Source organism: Haliaeetus albicilla, chromosome 20 (genome assembly GCF_947461875.1).
Source record: "Haliaeetus albicilla chromosome 20, bHalAlb1.1, whole genome shotgun sequence".
Classification (NCBI taxonomy): Eukaryota; Metazoa; Chordata; class Aves; order Accipitriformes; family Accipitridae; genus Haliaeetus; species Haliaeetus albicilla.
Window position 1 is genome coordinate 25,163,086 of NC_091502.1, and position 17,461 is coordinate 25,180,546.

General features: G+C 41.0%; 1 protein-coding gene and 1 long non-coding RNA gene across 3 annotated transcripts; one reads left to right on the forward strand and one right to left on the reverse strand.

Annotated features, from left to right (window-relative positions):
- Positions 1-197: 197 nt before the first annotated feature.
- On the reverse strand, positions 198-3,221 carry LOC104325539 (uncharacterized). 2 transcript variants are annotated; one of them, XR_011329012.1, is made up of 2 exons: positions 3,055-3,221; positions 198-2,196 (listed from the first exon to the last, which is right to left on the reverse strand). It is a non-coding gene; the product is annotated as an uncharacterized lncRNA (long non-coding RNA). The 2 variants fall into 2 exon arrangements; XR_719415.2 differs by lacking the exon at positions 3,055-3,221 and adding an exon at positions 2,291-2,568.
- On the forward strand, positions 2,642-16,372 carry THAP12 (THAP domain containing 12). The gene is made up of 5 exons (XM_069808622.1): positions 2,642-2,834; positions 10,333-10,453; positions 12,037-12,144; positions 13,190-13,226; positions 13,509-16,372. The coding sequence occupies exons 1-5, from the start codon at positions 2,746-2,748 to the stop codon at positions 15,455-15,457; spliced, it is 2,304 nt and encodes a 767-aa protein (XP_069664723.1). The 5' UTR covers positions 2,642-2,745; the 3' UTR covers positions 15,458-16,372.
- Positions 16,373-17,461: the final 1,089 nt, after the last annotated feature.

Below are 17,461 nucleotides of genomic sequence, written 5' to 3' on the forward strand. Positions count from 1 at the left end.
TTTTTCATCCCGTCATTGAGAATTTCAGCACATCTCAAAGGGAGTGTGGATACAGATACACAAAAATACCTCTATGGAATTAACCCGATGTCCTTTTAGTTCTTACAGACAGGTTATCCCAACAACAATGCAGCTGTAAGACTTGCAAGAGAATGTAACAGTAGTAAAAGTCATGAAAGCATTTCAGACTTCAAATCTTCTCTTGCAAACAAACTTTTAATGGCAGGAAACCTGCAGGAGTACACAGTCATGCTCAAACAGTACAATCAGAAAATAAAGGCATACTGACTTTCACCCTGGGAAAGAGACATGCAGTTCTTTTCCAGAAGTATGTTAAAGAGGTTATTTTACAACCACAACTCAGTGATAGAGAATCCTGGATTTAAGATACATCTGACCTTAAAAGACACAGTGGGGAAAAAAAGCAATTAAAAAATCCACACGAACACACAAAATTCCTTTACTAATTTATCCAGAGAATACAGATTGTATGTACAACACTACTACTAACAGTATATAATCCCCGTTCAATGTCAATCGACAGACACACTTGGAAATATACTGTGAACAATACTTGCATAACCTGGAGGATTACTTAAGACACAAAATCACCAGTATACATATTACATATGCACACTTCAAAGGCTACTCTGCAGGAAAAAAAAGGGTTTCGGTGATTTCTGTATTCTACAACAGAAGCCAATTTTTAGCATTTCCAACTAAGTAGTAATGTATACTAATTTCCTGTAAAAATAATGGCTTTTGAGTAATATTGTTGGTTTTTGAAAATAATTTTCTTTCCATTATATAGGAATCATTAATTAGTCTGCCCATAAAAAACATCATCCAGCAGACTTCAGTAAGTTAACTTTATGTACAAGTCATTGCATTCATTTTATTAGGAAAGCTCATATGCAAATATATACACATTTAGAAGATAACAGCCATAACATGCTTGTACAGTGATTCAAATGATGCAGTATCAACAGCAGCTTTGGTCAGAAGCAACGGTTCAGAAATATGTGCCATGGTTAATTTCTTTTTAATACTGCCATTATAACGTTCTGGTTTTGCTTGTTCAGAACCCTAAGAAGGAGTTTCAGCAAGCATGCACTTTTGTTTGGTGAATCCATTTGGGGGAGAAAAGGCCCTTCAATCTTGGGCAGAAGGTGCTCAAAATTTTCTTATTATTTCAGGGTGACTAAGTATATTTTTCCTAAGGAAACAGGTTTTGAGTGTTTTAAAATTCACACTAACATTATGCAGTCATGCTCCTAAACTATTACTGCAACTGAAAATGACCCTGCTCTTCTTGCGTTCCCTTGTGTCAGCATGAACACTTACGCAATCTGCACAGCAAATCAGATGGCAGCCACCTGAAATCTAACCTCAAGGTGAATGAGTGTATTTAAAAAAAGGTTACTTAACTGATTAACTCCCTTATACAGTTCACTGTACACGAACACTGGCGATTGCCCAGTAAAGTGAAAGCAGTCAGGTGCAGATAAAGTTATCTTTAGCATTGGCTTAAGTGACTACTCTAAACTACTTAAAAGGAATGAACTCAGCTACATGCCCAAGTTAGAATTCTGGCAAAGAATTAACACCAAATAAATTGATGTTACTAAAATTAGTCCAATGAAATATGCTTTGAGACTCCTAGCTTGAAGGGCACTTGATGACGAGGCTTCCTCACGGAAAAGATGGCTTTTGTCCCACTCAAACAAAAAAAGCTTACAAGTTTTGAAGTCAGGCAACAGAAATTTCATTCTTTCTTTATACACTTTTTTGAAAAGAGATGTACATTGGCTATTTCATATATTTGGATTATGCTTCCTAAAGCCCAACCAACCTCTATGTCGGGATGCCTTTAATATGATTTTAAAGGTATATAAAACATGTACCGCAGCTGAATTCTTACACCATAGCACTATTACACCCGAAACAATTAACTTTTGCCATCAGCGTTTATACATTTCACAGCTACAGTATCCACTTCCCCAAACTGCCAGCAGGCCACATCTGGTGAATGAGTCTCCTTCTTCCCACTATCCAGTTTTCTGTTTCTTTTTTCTAAGCCTTGCTTCATTTTTACCTGTGACAGACCTGACTAGGCATGCTCCCTGTTTGATTATTGCTGAAAAAGCTCCTGGTTTCTCTCATTACCCATCCGGGCTGTGGAGCGACGACATCTTCCTAAAAAAAACAAAACAGAAGAGAATAGACAAGAGGAAAAGAAAGACGATGCCCTCATCCTACACCCTCAGTTCCATTTTTAAGCTCAACATACTCCATGTACCCCGCACATACAGGTCCTCCTCCACCCCGCCGCGACCCGGCGGAAGACAGGCCGGCCCCGCGCAGCCCCGGCGCCACTACGCATGCGCGGCGCCGCCGTCGGCCTCTCCCCTCTGCGCAGGCGCGCCCCGGGCTGGGCGGGGCCGCTCATCCGGGCCCCGCCGCCGCGGCGCATGGGCACTCTCCCACCGAGTGGCCGGGCGCGGTGCATTGTGGGACGGAGGCGGCTCTTCTCCCGGCGGAGGGTGGCGGTGAATCCTCCCGGCCGCTCACAGCAGTGTAGAGCCGCTTCCCCCCCCCCCCTCCCCCTTACCCCCCTCCCTTCCTCCCCCCCATCCTCCTCCTCCTCCACCCCACATACACACACACACCCGCCCCCCCCCTCCTCCCTCCCTCCGGCCCGCGGATTTAAAGGGGCAGCGGCGCCAATCCGGGGGGGGGGAGACCATGCCGAACTTCTGTGCGGCTCCCAACTGCACCCGCAAGAGCACACAGTCCGACCTGGCTTTCTTCCGCTTCCCCCGGGACCCGGTCAGGTGAGACCCCCAACCGGGAACCGCCGGCGCCGCCTCAGGACGGCATGAACGGCGGGTTGGGGGGGGGAGTGTGGGACGAGGATGGGGGGGGGACGGGACGGGACCGCGCTCGCCTCTCCCCTCCCCTCAGGCCCCGCAGCCCTCCGCCTGAGGAGACACCAGCGCTGCGGGGAGGCGCCTCCTTCCCCTTCCCCCTTCTCCCCTCTCCGCGCCTCCTCACCTAGGCGGGGACCCGTCGCGGTTACGGGACGGGGCGGGTCGGCGGCAGGCCGGGTCGGAAGGAGGAGGAGGAGGAGGAAGAAGAGGAGGAGGAGGCGGCGGGGGGGCTGTGAGGGACCGGCGGCCGCCCGGAGCTGCCGGCTCTCCTGGCGGAGGCCGCGCGCGCGCTGTGGCGCCGGGGGGGGGCGGGGCTCCGCGGGACCCTCCGGCCTGCGGCGGGGAGGAGGGCGAGCGGCTGCGCATGCGTCGGGGCGGCCGCCTCTTCCTCCCCGCGGGGGCGGGGGGGGGAGGGTGTCTGAGGGTGTGAGGGAATGGCTGGCTGTGAGGGGAGTGGGGGGCTGAGGGACTGAATGGCTGGCTGTGAGGGGAGTGGGGGGCTGAGGGACTGAATGCCTGTTTGTGAGGGGAGTGGGGGGCTGAGGGACTGAATGGCTGGCTGTGAGGGGAGTGGGGGGCTGAGGGACTGAATGGCTGGCTGTGAGGGGAGTGGGGGGCTGAGGGACTGAATGCCTGTTTGTGAGGGGAGTGGGGGGCTGAGGGACTGAATGGCTGGCTGTGAGGGGAGTGGGGGGCTGAGGGACTGAATGGCTGGCTGTGAGGGGAGTGGGGGGCTGAGGGACTGAATGGCTGGCTGTGAGGGGAGTGGGGGGCTGAGGGACTGAATGGCTGGCTGTGAGGGGAGTGGGGGGCTGAGGGACTGAATGGCTGGCTGTGAGGGGAGTGGGGGGCTGAGGGAATGGTTGGCTGTGAGGGGAGTGGGGGGGCTGAGGGAATGGTTGGCTGTGAGGGGAGTGGGGTGTCTGAGGGAATGGCTGGCTGTGAGGGGAGTGGGGGTGTCTGAGGGAATGGCTGGCTGTGAGGGGAGTGAGGGTGTCTGAGGGAATGGCTGGCTGTGAGGGGAGTGGGGGTGTCTGAGGGAATGGCTGGCTGTGAGGGGAGTGGGGGTGTCTGAGGGAATGGCTGGCTGTGAGGGGAGTGGGGGTGTCTGAGGGAATGGCTGGCTGTGAGGGGAGTGAGGGTGTCTGAGGGAATGGCTGGCTGTGAGGGGAGTGAGGGTGTCTGAGGGAATGGCTGGCTGTGAGGGGAGTGAGGGTGTCTGAGGGAATGGCTGGCTGTGAGGGGAGTGGGGGTGTCTGAGGGGCTGCCTGGCTGTGAAAAGTGTGGTGGTGTCTGAGGGAATGGCTGGCTGTGAGGGGAGTGGGAGGGCGTGAGGGGGTGCACATCTGTTAGGGGTTTGGGGAGCGATGGGATGGATGGCTGTTAGAGGTGTGGGGCAGCTGGAAGGGTGCAGGAGCAATGGGATGAGGCAAGGGAGCCCACGCATCATGGGGAGCCCGCGCAGGGCCAGCACTGGCTCAGGTGGTGGACGTCTGTCAGTCCTCCTGCGTGTACTGAGGTGATGTGGTGCTGCATGACAAAAGTGTGTGTGTGACAAATAGGACACGGGCGTGACAGGCAGCTGTCACAGGATTGCAAGGATGATGGTTTGTGGCAAAGCATCGTGAGCAACAGCAGAAGTGATGGGATATTCAAGTTCCCAACAGGCGAAAAGCAGGGGTCGTGCACTGGTAGAGCAATACCATGAAAAATAAATCATGCACTTAGATGTAGAAACCCCCATGTGGAAAGAAGCTCACCTTTAAAAATCTAGACAATGCTCTTAAAATCATTTTACTTGCTCCTCACAGTTTTGGAAGGTGCATGGGCACTAGAGCAATACCAGTTATCTCTTTCCTAACAGTAGGTAATTAAGGCTGAAATTCTTGAGGATTTATACATGATAGTGGCTTGCTTCCTTCCTTGAAGCTGCTTGACCTGATTTTTGGAAAATTGCAAAACCCATGGGAATTGTGGGTACATAGTTTTTTCTAAGAAAACAGTCCCCTGTAAGTGATTTCAAATGAAGATACAAAAATCTCATATAGGTAGTAGCTGCTGCTTAAAGCTGTGTCTTCAGATATGTCGTCAAGCTGTCCTGGGCGAATGCAATACCTTGCGTTAAAGCTAGGGTAACCAGGTCTCTTTCTGATGCCCATACATGCCAGGTTTTGTAGTACAATCTGCATTACATATGTTTATGCCTTTAATGAAAACTAAAATCGAAATAGTGGATTTCCTACTCTTAACCTTTCATTTGTATGATTCGTTCCTAGTGTTGTCTCTTTCCACCCTCCGTCCTGTGACAGCCAGAGGTTCTTACATAGTCAAAGGAATGACTGCAATTTGTGCGGAATTGAAGAGATTTGGTGTGGTCTGAACTTCAGTCTTAATTTTTAAGGAGTCCGTGCTGTAAAATCTGAGTCATGTCAAGTTGTGCAAAATTCGTCAATATGTGACAGTTTATTGTATGAAGAAAATACCCCCTTTAGTTTATAATTTTTCTACTGAAATACATTTTGAATTAATGTTTTCCATGGTAGCAATTCAAAGTTATGTTAAAAAGTGTGCAGTTAATTAAATAATGCACTAATTTTAAAGATTTTTTTTTTAAACTGTATTTCAGAATTAGAATACTACTGCTTTTAACTACCATTTGTGAAAGTTCAGAAATGAAAACCCTTTTGAAAAAACAATGCGTGTCAGCTACGATGAGTTGGAACAGTATAGATTTATGGATGTTTCTTTTACAAACATTGAAGTGGATCGCAGACATGGTTTTTGGAAGCATGTACTTGCTTACGTTTCTACAGCGTGTGAGAAAGCGTGCTTTCTGAGTGCATGACTACTTCATAATCCCCTTGAAGTAGTTCAAGCTAATATGATTAATGTTCCTGTAACAAAATAATACAAAATAGAGTTAAAATTGACCCTGAAGGATCATCCAGACCTTTCCACTGTCCAAAGGAAGGATAAGCTATACCTAAACTGTTTGTAGCATCTGTCATACTCTTAAAAACATGCTGTGACAAAGATGACACTCCCTTCACTCTAAGTTCGCTGCAAGTCTTTTCCTCCACTAATGTCTTACACCTTTCTTATTTAAACCTATGTTAAAATGTCCAAAGTTGATCATATATGCTATTTGAGCAACAGCATTTAATGACTGATAATCCGTGCAACCTTCTGGCTTTGTACACTGGAGGTTGTTAGTGGTTTATTTTCCTGTTTGAACTACAGAAGTCATCTGCAGTTGAAAATGACAATGTGTGGCTTGTACTGCTTGCTGTCATAGAAACCTCTTACTGTTATAGGTCAGACTGGTCTGGCGAGCAAAGTACTTTATGCCAAAAATGTGGTGGTTGTACTTGGCAGCTTACAGTGAGAAAGTTGAGTATAAAGGCTTTAGAATATATCTTTAAAAATAAATTTTGATTTAAAAAAAAAAATCATTGATAAGAAATACATAGTCCCCGGTAAATTGTCTCTACTACCTTACTGCTTTCAGTTTTCCACAATAACTGAATAATTGCCTTTATGTTTTCCCAGTTGAGTACTAAGCATTTCCAGTTAGATATCCCAAATCTGATCTTTTGAGTGTTAGCAACTCTGTGAGAGCTAACCAGTTATTTAAGACTGTCTTCATTTATCATTGCTACCTGAGAAAACGAGAAGGGGTGTACAGATTAGGCTTTGAAAAAGAACCAGCTGCGTTTAATGGATGGTACGTAGTCTTTTCATATCAAACATTAATGTAAATAGTCTCTGTTACCCCAGTAAGGAAGCATATTTTATAGTTTTATACAGTCTAGGCAGTGATCCTCATAGTAAGATCTGTCTGTTTAACCCTCATTTGTGTTTCTGACTGTTCGTCATGTGGTTTGAGTTAAGGTGAGGTGTGAGTATTTAGAACAAAATACCTCTTAAGCAAAGAGATGCTGTTCTACTGCAGTTGACCAATACTGAGATAATGTAAATGGTTTGTACTCTATCCACACCTCAGTAAAACGCCACTTGAGCTTCCATGAGATGTCAGCAAATCTCTGAAAATGTAAACTTTGTGACTGAAGAAAACCTTAAAAGCTAATGGGTGATACCTAAGCAGTGGTGTAACACGTTGCATTGAAATGGCTTTTAATTTGTGCCAGATACTTTGCAACTAAAGCACTTGTACAACAGTATACAGCGTGCCTTTGTTGAATACTAAAAAAACTGGTGAAAATTTTATATATAATTTTATTCTAAAATCTTTTTAATTGCTGCTTGGATAATACCATGCAGAGCTGTTCTGGGTGACTTCAGGGGTCTGACCTCCTTTTTCTTTGTTCTTCCACTCCTCGTTCCTCAGAGAGCATTCGATTTGAAACCAAACTTGTAGCCAGACTGAAGGACCAAATTCAGACTCAGATGGAGTTTGCGTGTTTGACTCCAGTTGCATAACCTCCACTATCTCCCTCTAGTCCTGTAGCTGCCTGAGAGAACGTCATCACTCCAGCCTTTGTCAGTAGAGTTTCCTAGACGTCCAGAGCTCCAGTTACCAATCTGCTTCTCCGATGGGGCGAGGAGCTTGGTGCCCGTGCCTCATCAGGATCCACAAACTGGGTGTCTGTGTGCCAAGGGCGGCTTTTGGATCACGTGGTCAGACAACATTGACTTCAGCACAAAAGGCTGCTGCTTTTATGTAACTGTAGGAGAAGTCGGGAAGGGAGAGGAATATTGGGTGGTTAATTTAATATTTGTGAGACTCATTTCCTGAGTAAGACCCCTCTGAAGAGCTCATGTTATCTTTTGCCATTACTCATTAGTCTGATCTGGTCCCTAGCTATTACTAATACCTACATAACTTGTTCTCTGGTTGGCAGCAACATTGGATGTGAAGGGATTCAGGCTCATTTTTCTCTGTCCTTGACAACTGTGTGCCAGTTCTAGGTGCACCATCGCTGCCACCGATTTTTCCCTCTGTGGTTGCCAGGAGGTGATTCAGAGGACTTATGTGAGGAGCTCTGACTTTGCTTCCTGGCAGTCTTCCTCAGGTTCCCTGAGTCACTGAGAGGCAGGTAAGACCACTAGGGTCAGGCTCTTCCTCTGGATAACCCTCTGGACTGAAACCCTCCCCACTAACTATAGGGAGGCTCATCAGCCTTTGTGACAGCCCAATGTGATCCCCTTTATTGAGTTACCTAGTAATTGGCACCCACTCAGAAAGTATGAGAGCCAGATTCAATATAATCTGCATGCTAAAGGCCTCCCATGGAAAAAGACTGTGTTTATACTGTTTGGTTAAACGGAGAACGCTCCGTTGTTGGGTGGTTGCACTGTCCAGGCAAGAGTGCAAGATCTGTGGTGCCAAAAGACTGAGCAAAGAAATGATATTTTATTTTTGTTGTTCTTCTTATTTTAAGTTGTTATTAAGAATACTATGTGTAGATCTATGAGAGCAATGTTAGAAATTATTCCAGTTTTATGGCACTTGCAGCCACTGTTATTTTGATACTTTGCATGAATGAAAAATTGAGACACACAAACAGTTCAGCCAGCAGAGATCAGAATCCAAGATTCTCCCCTTTCGTCTTCACAGTTGCCCTTTATTGCACTCAGTTAAAGTAGAGGTGATGGTGAATCCACTCAGAGCTGTGGATTTCCTCATTTGGGCTGCCCACCAAAACATCTGACGAGACAGCCTTCATTCTTAAATTGTTGAATAATCACCAATTATTTTTCTCCCTCCTTGCTACTGTGAGCAATAATTCCACGTTTGCAGTCAAAAATCATAGCAAAACTGCTTTCCCGTAACTTCTACCTGTTTTCTTGAGTCAGAACCCATCTTCTTTTTAATTTAGGAATGAAAAAGACTATTTAAAGCCTTTTGGGTTTTGGTGGACCAAGTAATTTTTTTCACTTTCATGAATTTCAGCAATGATTGGGTTGTGGGGAGATCTCCCCTACTTTGCCCTACTGAAATAGCAGACTCTTCGTGTAACTTCTCTGTGTGTGGACATTGCCAGCACGTACCAGTTAAAGAAAAAAACAGCACAACACTTATTAAAATATGAGTCCATGTTGAAAAGTATGTAGCATGTTGAAAAGTATGTAGCAAAGTAATGGATTGTAAGGTAAAATAAGTCACTGAGACTAGTGAAAGTTCCTTCTCCTTTTTGCTGTAGAATTACTGTGATATTACTGTAATTCTTTATAATGTAGTTGTCTCTGGCGTTCTTGAGTTTGTCTGGGGAAGGATTTACCCTAGGAGGAATGGGAGAGGAATACTGTGTGGTTAATAACAGAGTGTAAGCACTCTGTACAGTTAGAATAATGGAGAAATCATCAGTCATGTTCATGTGAAGGTTTTTAGTCATTTGTATTGTATGTTTTCAACTTTCTGTTTACTTATGTGCCATTGTAAACTGGTGGCTCTGTGATCCCATAAGTTGTAAGCAAGTACATTAAAATGACACTGCTGCCGAGGATTATTTTTGCAGGAAGGAAATGGCTTTTTTGTTTAAGCTTTTAAATACAGAGATATCAATAGCTGCTGGAGTCTTGTTAATTTATATTTATATTTTTACTGCACAAATAAAATAGCAGATGAGTTTTACTGGAGTAGCTGTGCAGAATTGGTCTATGCATGCTGTTACTCAAAAATCCGTAGCAAGGAAGTGATTGCATAGACCCCATTGGGGGAAATAGAAGCTGACTAATGCATTTGCATCAATTACTGCAAGTGGTTTACTCACCAGAGGAAATGGTATCTTGCAGATCTGAAAGGAGCTGTATTAGTAGGGGAAATGTTTCTTTAGCTTTGTGTTATATCTCAGAGAACTAATCCAAAGCAGAAGTAAATGTAAAAATGCCCATCTAACAAAAACTTACTTCAGGCATGTGAGCAGTGTCTGTAGAATGATTGCATTATTATTTTTATTTCACTTTTCAGAAATCTACTTTAAACTCCCCAGTGACCACAATAAATACGAAAAATGCTGTGTTTTGGAGGGAGGTGGAGAAGACAACTGTTTTAATAGCTGCCTTCAAAAACTTTATGACTTTAGTCTACAAGCACATCTGTTTCTTTTTTAACTTTTAAGATTAAATTCTTAAGAATTAAATGGTCAGGTTTCGTGAGCACCTGCGTTACAATCTGTTGTGTGTATGAGACAAAGGCAAGAATATATAAATTAAGGGAAAAGATTCCTGAATTTCCTGGGGAAGTGGTAAGTGGTGAACAAAAGGAGAAAAACAAATTTTTAAAAAGATTTGGTGGTATGTTACAACGGAAGCTGTACAGAACTTTCCTTAGCCTTGCATAAAGTGCAGGGCTCACTGCACTCCAATTTTAAGTACTGTTTGAAATTGTAGGGGATTTTGTTTCATCTTAAAACTAGCTAATTCTTTTGCTTACATGCAGATGTCAAAGATGGGTAGAGAACTGTCGAAGGGCAGATTTAGAAGATAAAACTCCAGATCAACTCAACAAGCATTACAGATTGTGCGCTAAACATTTTGAGACTTCTATGATATGTAGAAGTGTAAGTAAAACCAAGCATTTGTTTACTGCATCTTGCAAAATGTGAGTAACATTTTTCATCAAAATGCTGCATTTTAATCTTTTGATTGCCTGGGTAGCTGGTCCCTGGGAAAATTAATCTCTTGGTCTTAATTGAGATCATTGTCACGATCCAGGGCGCCACACAGACTCACAGATGTTGGCACAAAGGATGAGGTGGAAATGAGCAGTCGGGGAAGAGAAAAGCAGAGCTGCTCCTGCTGGTTTAATGTGTTTGTGGAGCACTGGTCTTCACTGCAGTTTGTTCCTCATGCAAAGCAATGCTTATTTTGTTTATTGTCACTAGAAGTTACAACATTATTTAAATTTATTGGGTGTAAGTATGTAAGTTTACATAGCTCTAATTATTTAAAATCATTAATGTGCTGTTACTGAAGTGTGTACATAGTGTGATTTGGTTATATTACATTCTGTTGTGGCCAAGAGATTTAAACAATCTGTACGTCTGTCAAGCTTGTGATTTCTGTTATATTTTATCCAGCTAAAATCATGGCACTGTTGCCTGTTAATGAAATAATAGCTTTCAATTTTTCTTGTTAACAAGATAATGTTGATTTTAACAGCTTATGTAACAGTAGGATATGGTGGACTTGGGGCTCTATATCAAGTTTTAATTTCTAGGCTGTGATACATAGGCAAAATCAGTCCTTTAGTTATGGAGGATAATTAAAATATGCAGGTCAGACTCTGAGCTCCTGGTGGTATTACACGTGACAGGGTCTCTGATTAGCCAGCATCCCAGAAACAAACAGATGAATATTGGGAGTAATTCTGAATCTGAAATGAAGCTTTATGAAACTTGGTTTGTTTAAAATGTATTTCGGTCTAAGGACAGGTATAAATCTCATCAGATAAAATTTTATACTTAACTGGAAATTAGCCAGTTTAGACAATGTAAGCTTATGGTATATCCAAATACAAAATTTTATTTTAAATATTTTTATTTAACTGCTAGAAGCATTTACATGACCATCTAGAAGTCTTTTCTTCCTCCTGCTCATTTGACAGATAATTTTTCCTTCAATATGATCTTTCACAGTAGTGTTTTGTGGAATTTATAAGTCTCCATAAAGAAGGAGTTGAACATTTTCACAGTGAAAATGTTTATGCGATTGTTTCTAGAATTGTGAAATAAGTTATAAAAATCAAAGCACAATAGTAACAAAATGTTTCCTTTCTGATTCATAAATGTCTTTTTATCCAGAATGTTTATTTTTAAAAATCATAATATTGCAGTAAATTAAAATTGCTGCATATGGGGTCTTTGATATGAAGATAATGGGGAGGAAAAAGTATTTGTGGTTTGGGTTTGGGTTTTCTTTAGTATCTGTCTTTTCTTTTTCAGTGTTCTCTTGATATCCCTGAAATGTGAATTGCATAGCATAGCTTTCTGTTTGTTTTGAAACGTCAGAAAGTGAAAATACTTTAAAAATCAAAAAAAAAAGGGGGGGGGGACTTGGCATCTGAAATTCTGGGGTGGTTTTGTGCACCCATAGTGAGAATTTCCCAAAGAAATCCCCAATCTAGGTGTCTGTCTTCTTACAGAGCCCTTACAGAACGGTCTTACGGGATAATGCTGTGCCAACTATATTTGACCTTACAAGTCACTTGAACAATCCCCACAGCAGACATAGGAAAAGGATAAAAGAGCTGGTAAGTTTTTCATGTAAGTTTTTTTTTAATTAATATTAAACCAATAAAGGCAAGTAAGTTCATGTTAAACTTTTGTATGAAAGTGTCAAATAATAATATTTAGCACTTGAGTGTTTGCATTTTCTGTACTGCCTATTCCAGTATCTTTTTGTTGATTATAAGTCAAATGCCCAAATATTATGGTGATATAAATTTTATCTACTACGGAAGGTTTAATGAAGTAATCTGGAAAATGAAATGTGTTGATCCAGAGCTGATTCTGCCTTCCAAAGAAAGCGCATAACTTTCTTTTACTTGTTATTACAGTGCTAACTTAATGAAACTTATGCGTGGTACCCTGAAATTTTTGCTACATATGGACTGTGATCTTCAGTTCACCTGTTTAACTTTTGAAGTCTGCACCAATTCAGCCATGCTTGTTTTATTTATTGTTCTGTAAAGATGATCCATGTATAAAACCAAGATCAAGAAGTTTTTTGTAGAATTGTGTCTTGTCGATACCTCTTTTGTGTCATTTACAGAAAAAGTGTCTTTAGGTCTCTGGGGTTATAAGTATACTGACAATTAAGAGGAATTCAGCTCCTAAACCCTGCTTATGTGTTGGAAAATTACACACAATTTCTAAGTATTTCTTCATGAGTTTGATTGAGTCTGTTTATTGACTGAAATTAGAGTTAAAGACAGTTCTGTCTACTGACAGTGCATGTTCATATTGAAACAGAATTCTTTAATGGAATTTACTTACTAAGAATTATAAAATACATATTGAACAAATTCCTAATATACGTATGGGAACATCAGCAGTAGTAGCAAACTATTCTCATGTAGTTAGTAGATATGTGTTGTGGCAGCAATAAACAACCTGAAGAAACCTCCTTCTCTTGGACCTTCTAACACTTTTTGGTGAATACTGACACACTTAAAAATGGTCTCATCTACGATATTTGTATCTGATCTTGTTGTGTTTTAATGTTTCAAGGTCTTGTGCTAAACATTATCATCAATATAAGTTGGTGGTTGTTTTTTGTTTTGTTTTTTTTTAAAGAGTGAAGATGAAATAAGAACACTGAAGCAGCAAAAGAGTAAGTGGGCAAAATAATTGAGTTCATAAAAACTTTGTTTACTAAGGCTGCAAGGTAATGCAGGACACATAACTGTAAGTTTATATATATCAGGAGTACAAGTGAGTTCCTGCTTGATTCAAACAGCCAGTCTAAACTCTTTCCAAATACTCATTCACTTTTAAACTGGAAACATTCTTCTCTAGACTCCAGTAACTTAAAAGTAATGGGGATAGTAAGGGAAAGCAAATGTTATGTTTTATTCATGTTATCTTGACACTTACAGTATTTTACATTTTGTAGTTGATGAAGCTTTTGAACGGGAACAGGCAACTCAAGAATTGAACGAAAGCAATGAACAAAATACTGTCTCGGAGGAAGGAGGGGAAGAACAAGAGGAAGAAGCTGTCCCCTTAACACTGGAAGAAAGAGAAAACAAAGATTACCTTAAATCTTTGTTTGAAATTTTGATCCTAATGGGTAAACAAAATATTCCCTTGGATGGCCATAATGTTGATGAGCTTCCAGAAGGTATTTTTACTTCAGATAACTTTCAAGCTCTACTGGAATACAGAATAAATGCTGGAGATGAAGTTCTGAGGAAGCGATTTGAGATGACTGCAGTCAATCTTGAGTATTGTTCAAAAACTCAGCAGAAGCAAATGCTTGAGATCTGTGAAAACTGTGTTAGAGAAGAGACACTGAGGGAAGTAAGAGACGCACACTTCTTTTCTGTTGTCACTGATGAAGTAGTAGACATAGCAGGAGAGGAACATTTGCCAGTGTTAGTGAGATTTGTTGATGATTCTCATAATCTGAGAGAAGAATTCATAGGGTTTTTACCATATGAGGCTGATCCTGAAATTTTAGCTGTTAAGTTCCACACGACTATTACTGAAAAGTGGGGTCTAAACATGGAGTACTGTCGAGGTCAAGCCTACATCGTCTCCAGTGGGTTTGCTTCTAAAATGAAGATTGTGGCTACAAGACTCTTGGAAAAGTATCCACAAGCTGTGTATACACTGTGTTCCTCTTGTGCCTTAAATGTTTGGCTGGCAAAATCCGTTCCTGTTGTTGGTGTTTCCAATGCAATGGGAACAATTGAAGAAGTTTGCTGTCTTTTTAATCAGTCTCCTCAACTACTAGTAGAACTGGACAACACAATTTCTGTTCTTTTTCAGAACAATGAGGAGAAGGGTAATGAGCTGAAGGAGATCTGCCGTTCTCAGTGGACAGGCAGACATGATATTTTCGAGGTTTTAGTGGACCTCATGCAAGCGTTGGTACTGTGCTTGGATGCGGTAAGCAGCGACTCGTCTATTAGGTGGAACAACTTTATTGCAGGTCGAGCATTTGTACTTTCAAGTGCATTAACAGATTTTGACTTCATTGTCACTATTGTAATTCTGAAAAACGTTCTGTCTTTTACAAGAGCATTCGGAAAAAATCTCCAAGGACAAACATCAGATGTATTTTTTGCAGCTAGCAGCTTAACAGCAGTGTTGCATTCTCTGAATGAAGTGATGGAGAATATTGAAGTTTACCATGAATTTTGGTTTGAGGAAGCAACAAATTTGGCTGCAAAACTGGATGTACAAATTAAACTCCCAGGTAAATTTCGCAGGGCACAACAGGGGAACTTGGACTCTGAGGTAACGTCAGAAAATTACTACAAAGAAATCCTTAGTGTCCCCACAGTGGAGCATATTATTCAAGAATTAAAAGATATGTTCTCAGAACAACATTTAAAAGCTCTCAAGTGCTTATCGTTAGTGCCCTCAGTCATGGGGCAGCTCAAATTCAATACGTCCGAGGAGCATCACGCTGACATGTACAAAAAGGACTTGCCTAATCCAGACACACTTTCTGCTGAGCTTCATTGTTGGAGAATCAAGTGGAAGCACAGAGGAAAAGATATTGAACTTCCAGCTACTATTTATGAAGCACTTCACTTGCCTGACATAAAGTTTTTCCCTAACGTTTACGCATTGCTTAAAGTCTTGTGCATACTTCCAGTGATGAAGGTGGAGAATGAAAAATATGAAATAGGACGAAAGCGCTTAAAGGCTTACCTGAAAAACACCTTGACAGAACAAAGGTCAAGCAACCTAGCTTTGCTGAACATAAACTTTGATATAAAACATGACTTAGATTTAATGGTGGACACCTACATTAAACTCTATCCAGATAAAGTGGAATTTCAAGAAGACTTTATTCCCTCAAACAACTCTGAAGTAGCAGAAGATGCTTAATTTTTTAAGCTCTAACCAATCTGTTGAAACAGCTTTTTCTTAGCGAAGTTTCAACACCGAGGAAAAAAACTGTGAAATCTAAAAAAATCACTGCAATTGTATTTCCATTTTAGGTCTCAGACTGAAGAAGCTGTGTCAGTGACCCAAATTATGTTTTGTTAGTCTGCATTAAATGTGTTATGCGAACAAAACCAAGCCTGAAAATAAGCCCATGCTCTTGGCAGAGGTGCTTTCTACCTTTGATTGACTTCACTAGGTGCTCGTTTACTTTATTGCATCTTGGAAAAAGTGCATTGTGATTGTAGATCTGATGGGGCTGTTACATATTCACTCATTAATTAGGATAAGAAGAAAACCTCAATGTTAAAAAGAGTATAATCCATTTCAGTTCTGTTACTTAAGATTTTATTCTTTTTGAAAACTTAAAAAAAAAGTCTTTGGTGTATATTTAATTGGCATTTTGGAGAGTGGATTCAGCTATTGCACAATCCTCGTGCTGTGGACTGTTCTTGGTGTAAAGTGAATGTTAGTGATATAGAGGTACGTTTACGGTTTCATTGGAAGAGTCAACCTCTTTAATCTCTTGATGATTGTTTACATTCCTTTGTGTGAGACACAAACCTGTTTTTTTTTCTTTAGGCTTTTAACAGGCATGGCAGGAATAAATTCCGAAAAGACACTAAAAACTTAAAATTTATTCCACAAATGTTTAAAACTGTTCATTCTATCCTGACTCTGACACAAACCCGTGCATCTTATTGTCTGTTTATTCGTAAACTCACCCAGGAAAGATTAAAATAAGAGTTTGTTGTTTGTCTAGAAGTAAGATTGAAAATATTGCTGTTATTTTTGGCAAGAATAAAACATTTTTGTACAGTTTATTGCAATTTAAAATAAAATGTGAATTGCTTTTTACATAGTATTGAATTTCTTAGTAAAGCTGTGCCTCTGAGAATGTGTATTCTTTTGTAAGGTACCTTTTAGTTTTGGCAATTTTTTCTCCATTATTTTTGGAATTCTAGTGAGTGGTATTGTCTTAAGACACAGGAAACTTTGTGTAATAGCGCTTCTGATCTGTATGTTCTGCTGAAGGTTTTTTGAAGTATTTTAAGATAGCACTAAATACAGTGCTTTTAATTGTGGAAGTTCTCTCTAACTGAAACAGGCGGAAAGCGATTAAATTTGAAATGGTTCAAAAGTTAAGTTTTGCAGCTATCCTGATGCATGCCAATTTTATAACTTATTTACAGTGTTCCTTTTATGTACTTTCCAGTTGCAGTGGGAAAGGCCCCCAGCAACAGAAAATTGAATGATTGTAGAGACTGTGACAAATACAGTTCTTAATGTTTTAATGCAGTCAACCAATAAGAATAAATTTGAAAAAAAAATCCACCTTTACTAAGTAAGCTTAGATATTAAAGTGGTGATGTACATCTTAAGAAACGCTTTCAGGAGCTTTTATTTGCACTGGAATAGTAAAAATTACTCGTAAAAAGTATTGTCTTTTCTTTCCATTGCTATTTGTGTATGCTTTCTGGCGTGCTTTCATGTTAATGCAATTGTTGCCTCAATCAGTAAAAAGTGTTTTGGCTAATAGCTTGCTCGATTCCTCTGAATACATGAAAATAGCCCAAATCTATAGTAATGCTATTTTAAAAAAGCAAAAAAAAGGGGCATTTTAAAATTAGAAATCATACAGAAAATTGTCTCTTTTTTAAAAAAAGATCTCAATTACAGTTTTAATTAAATAAATAAATAAATGGATCTTTCCCATCCTGGGAATGCCTGTGAGTTCCCCTGCTAAAGACAGCAATGCGAGGTGGTCATGACCTCTGAGATTGTGAGCCCCATATCAATAGTCGGGTTGGATGAGCCCAGGCTTACAGGCGTAATCGGAGAAGGAAAATTGATACCGAGTGCCATATAATTGGCCAAAAGAGCTGAAGACTACTTTCTGACTGTGTAAATGAGATCTTTTTGACCAATGTACTGAGACAAATTGAA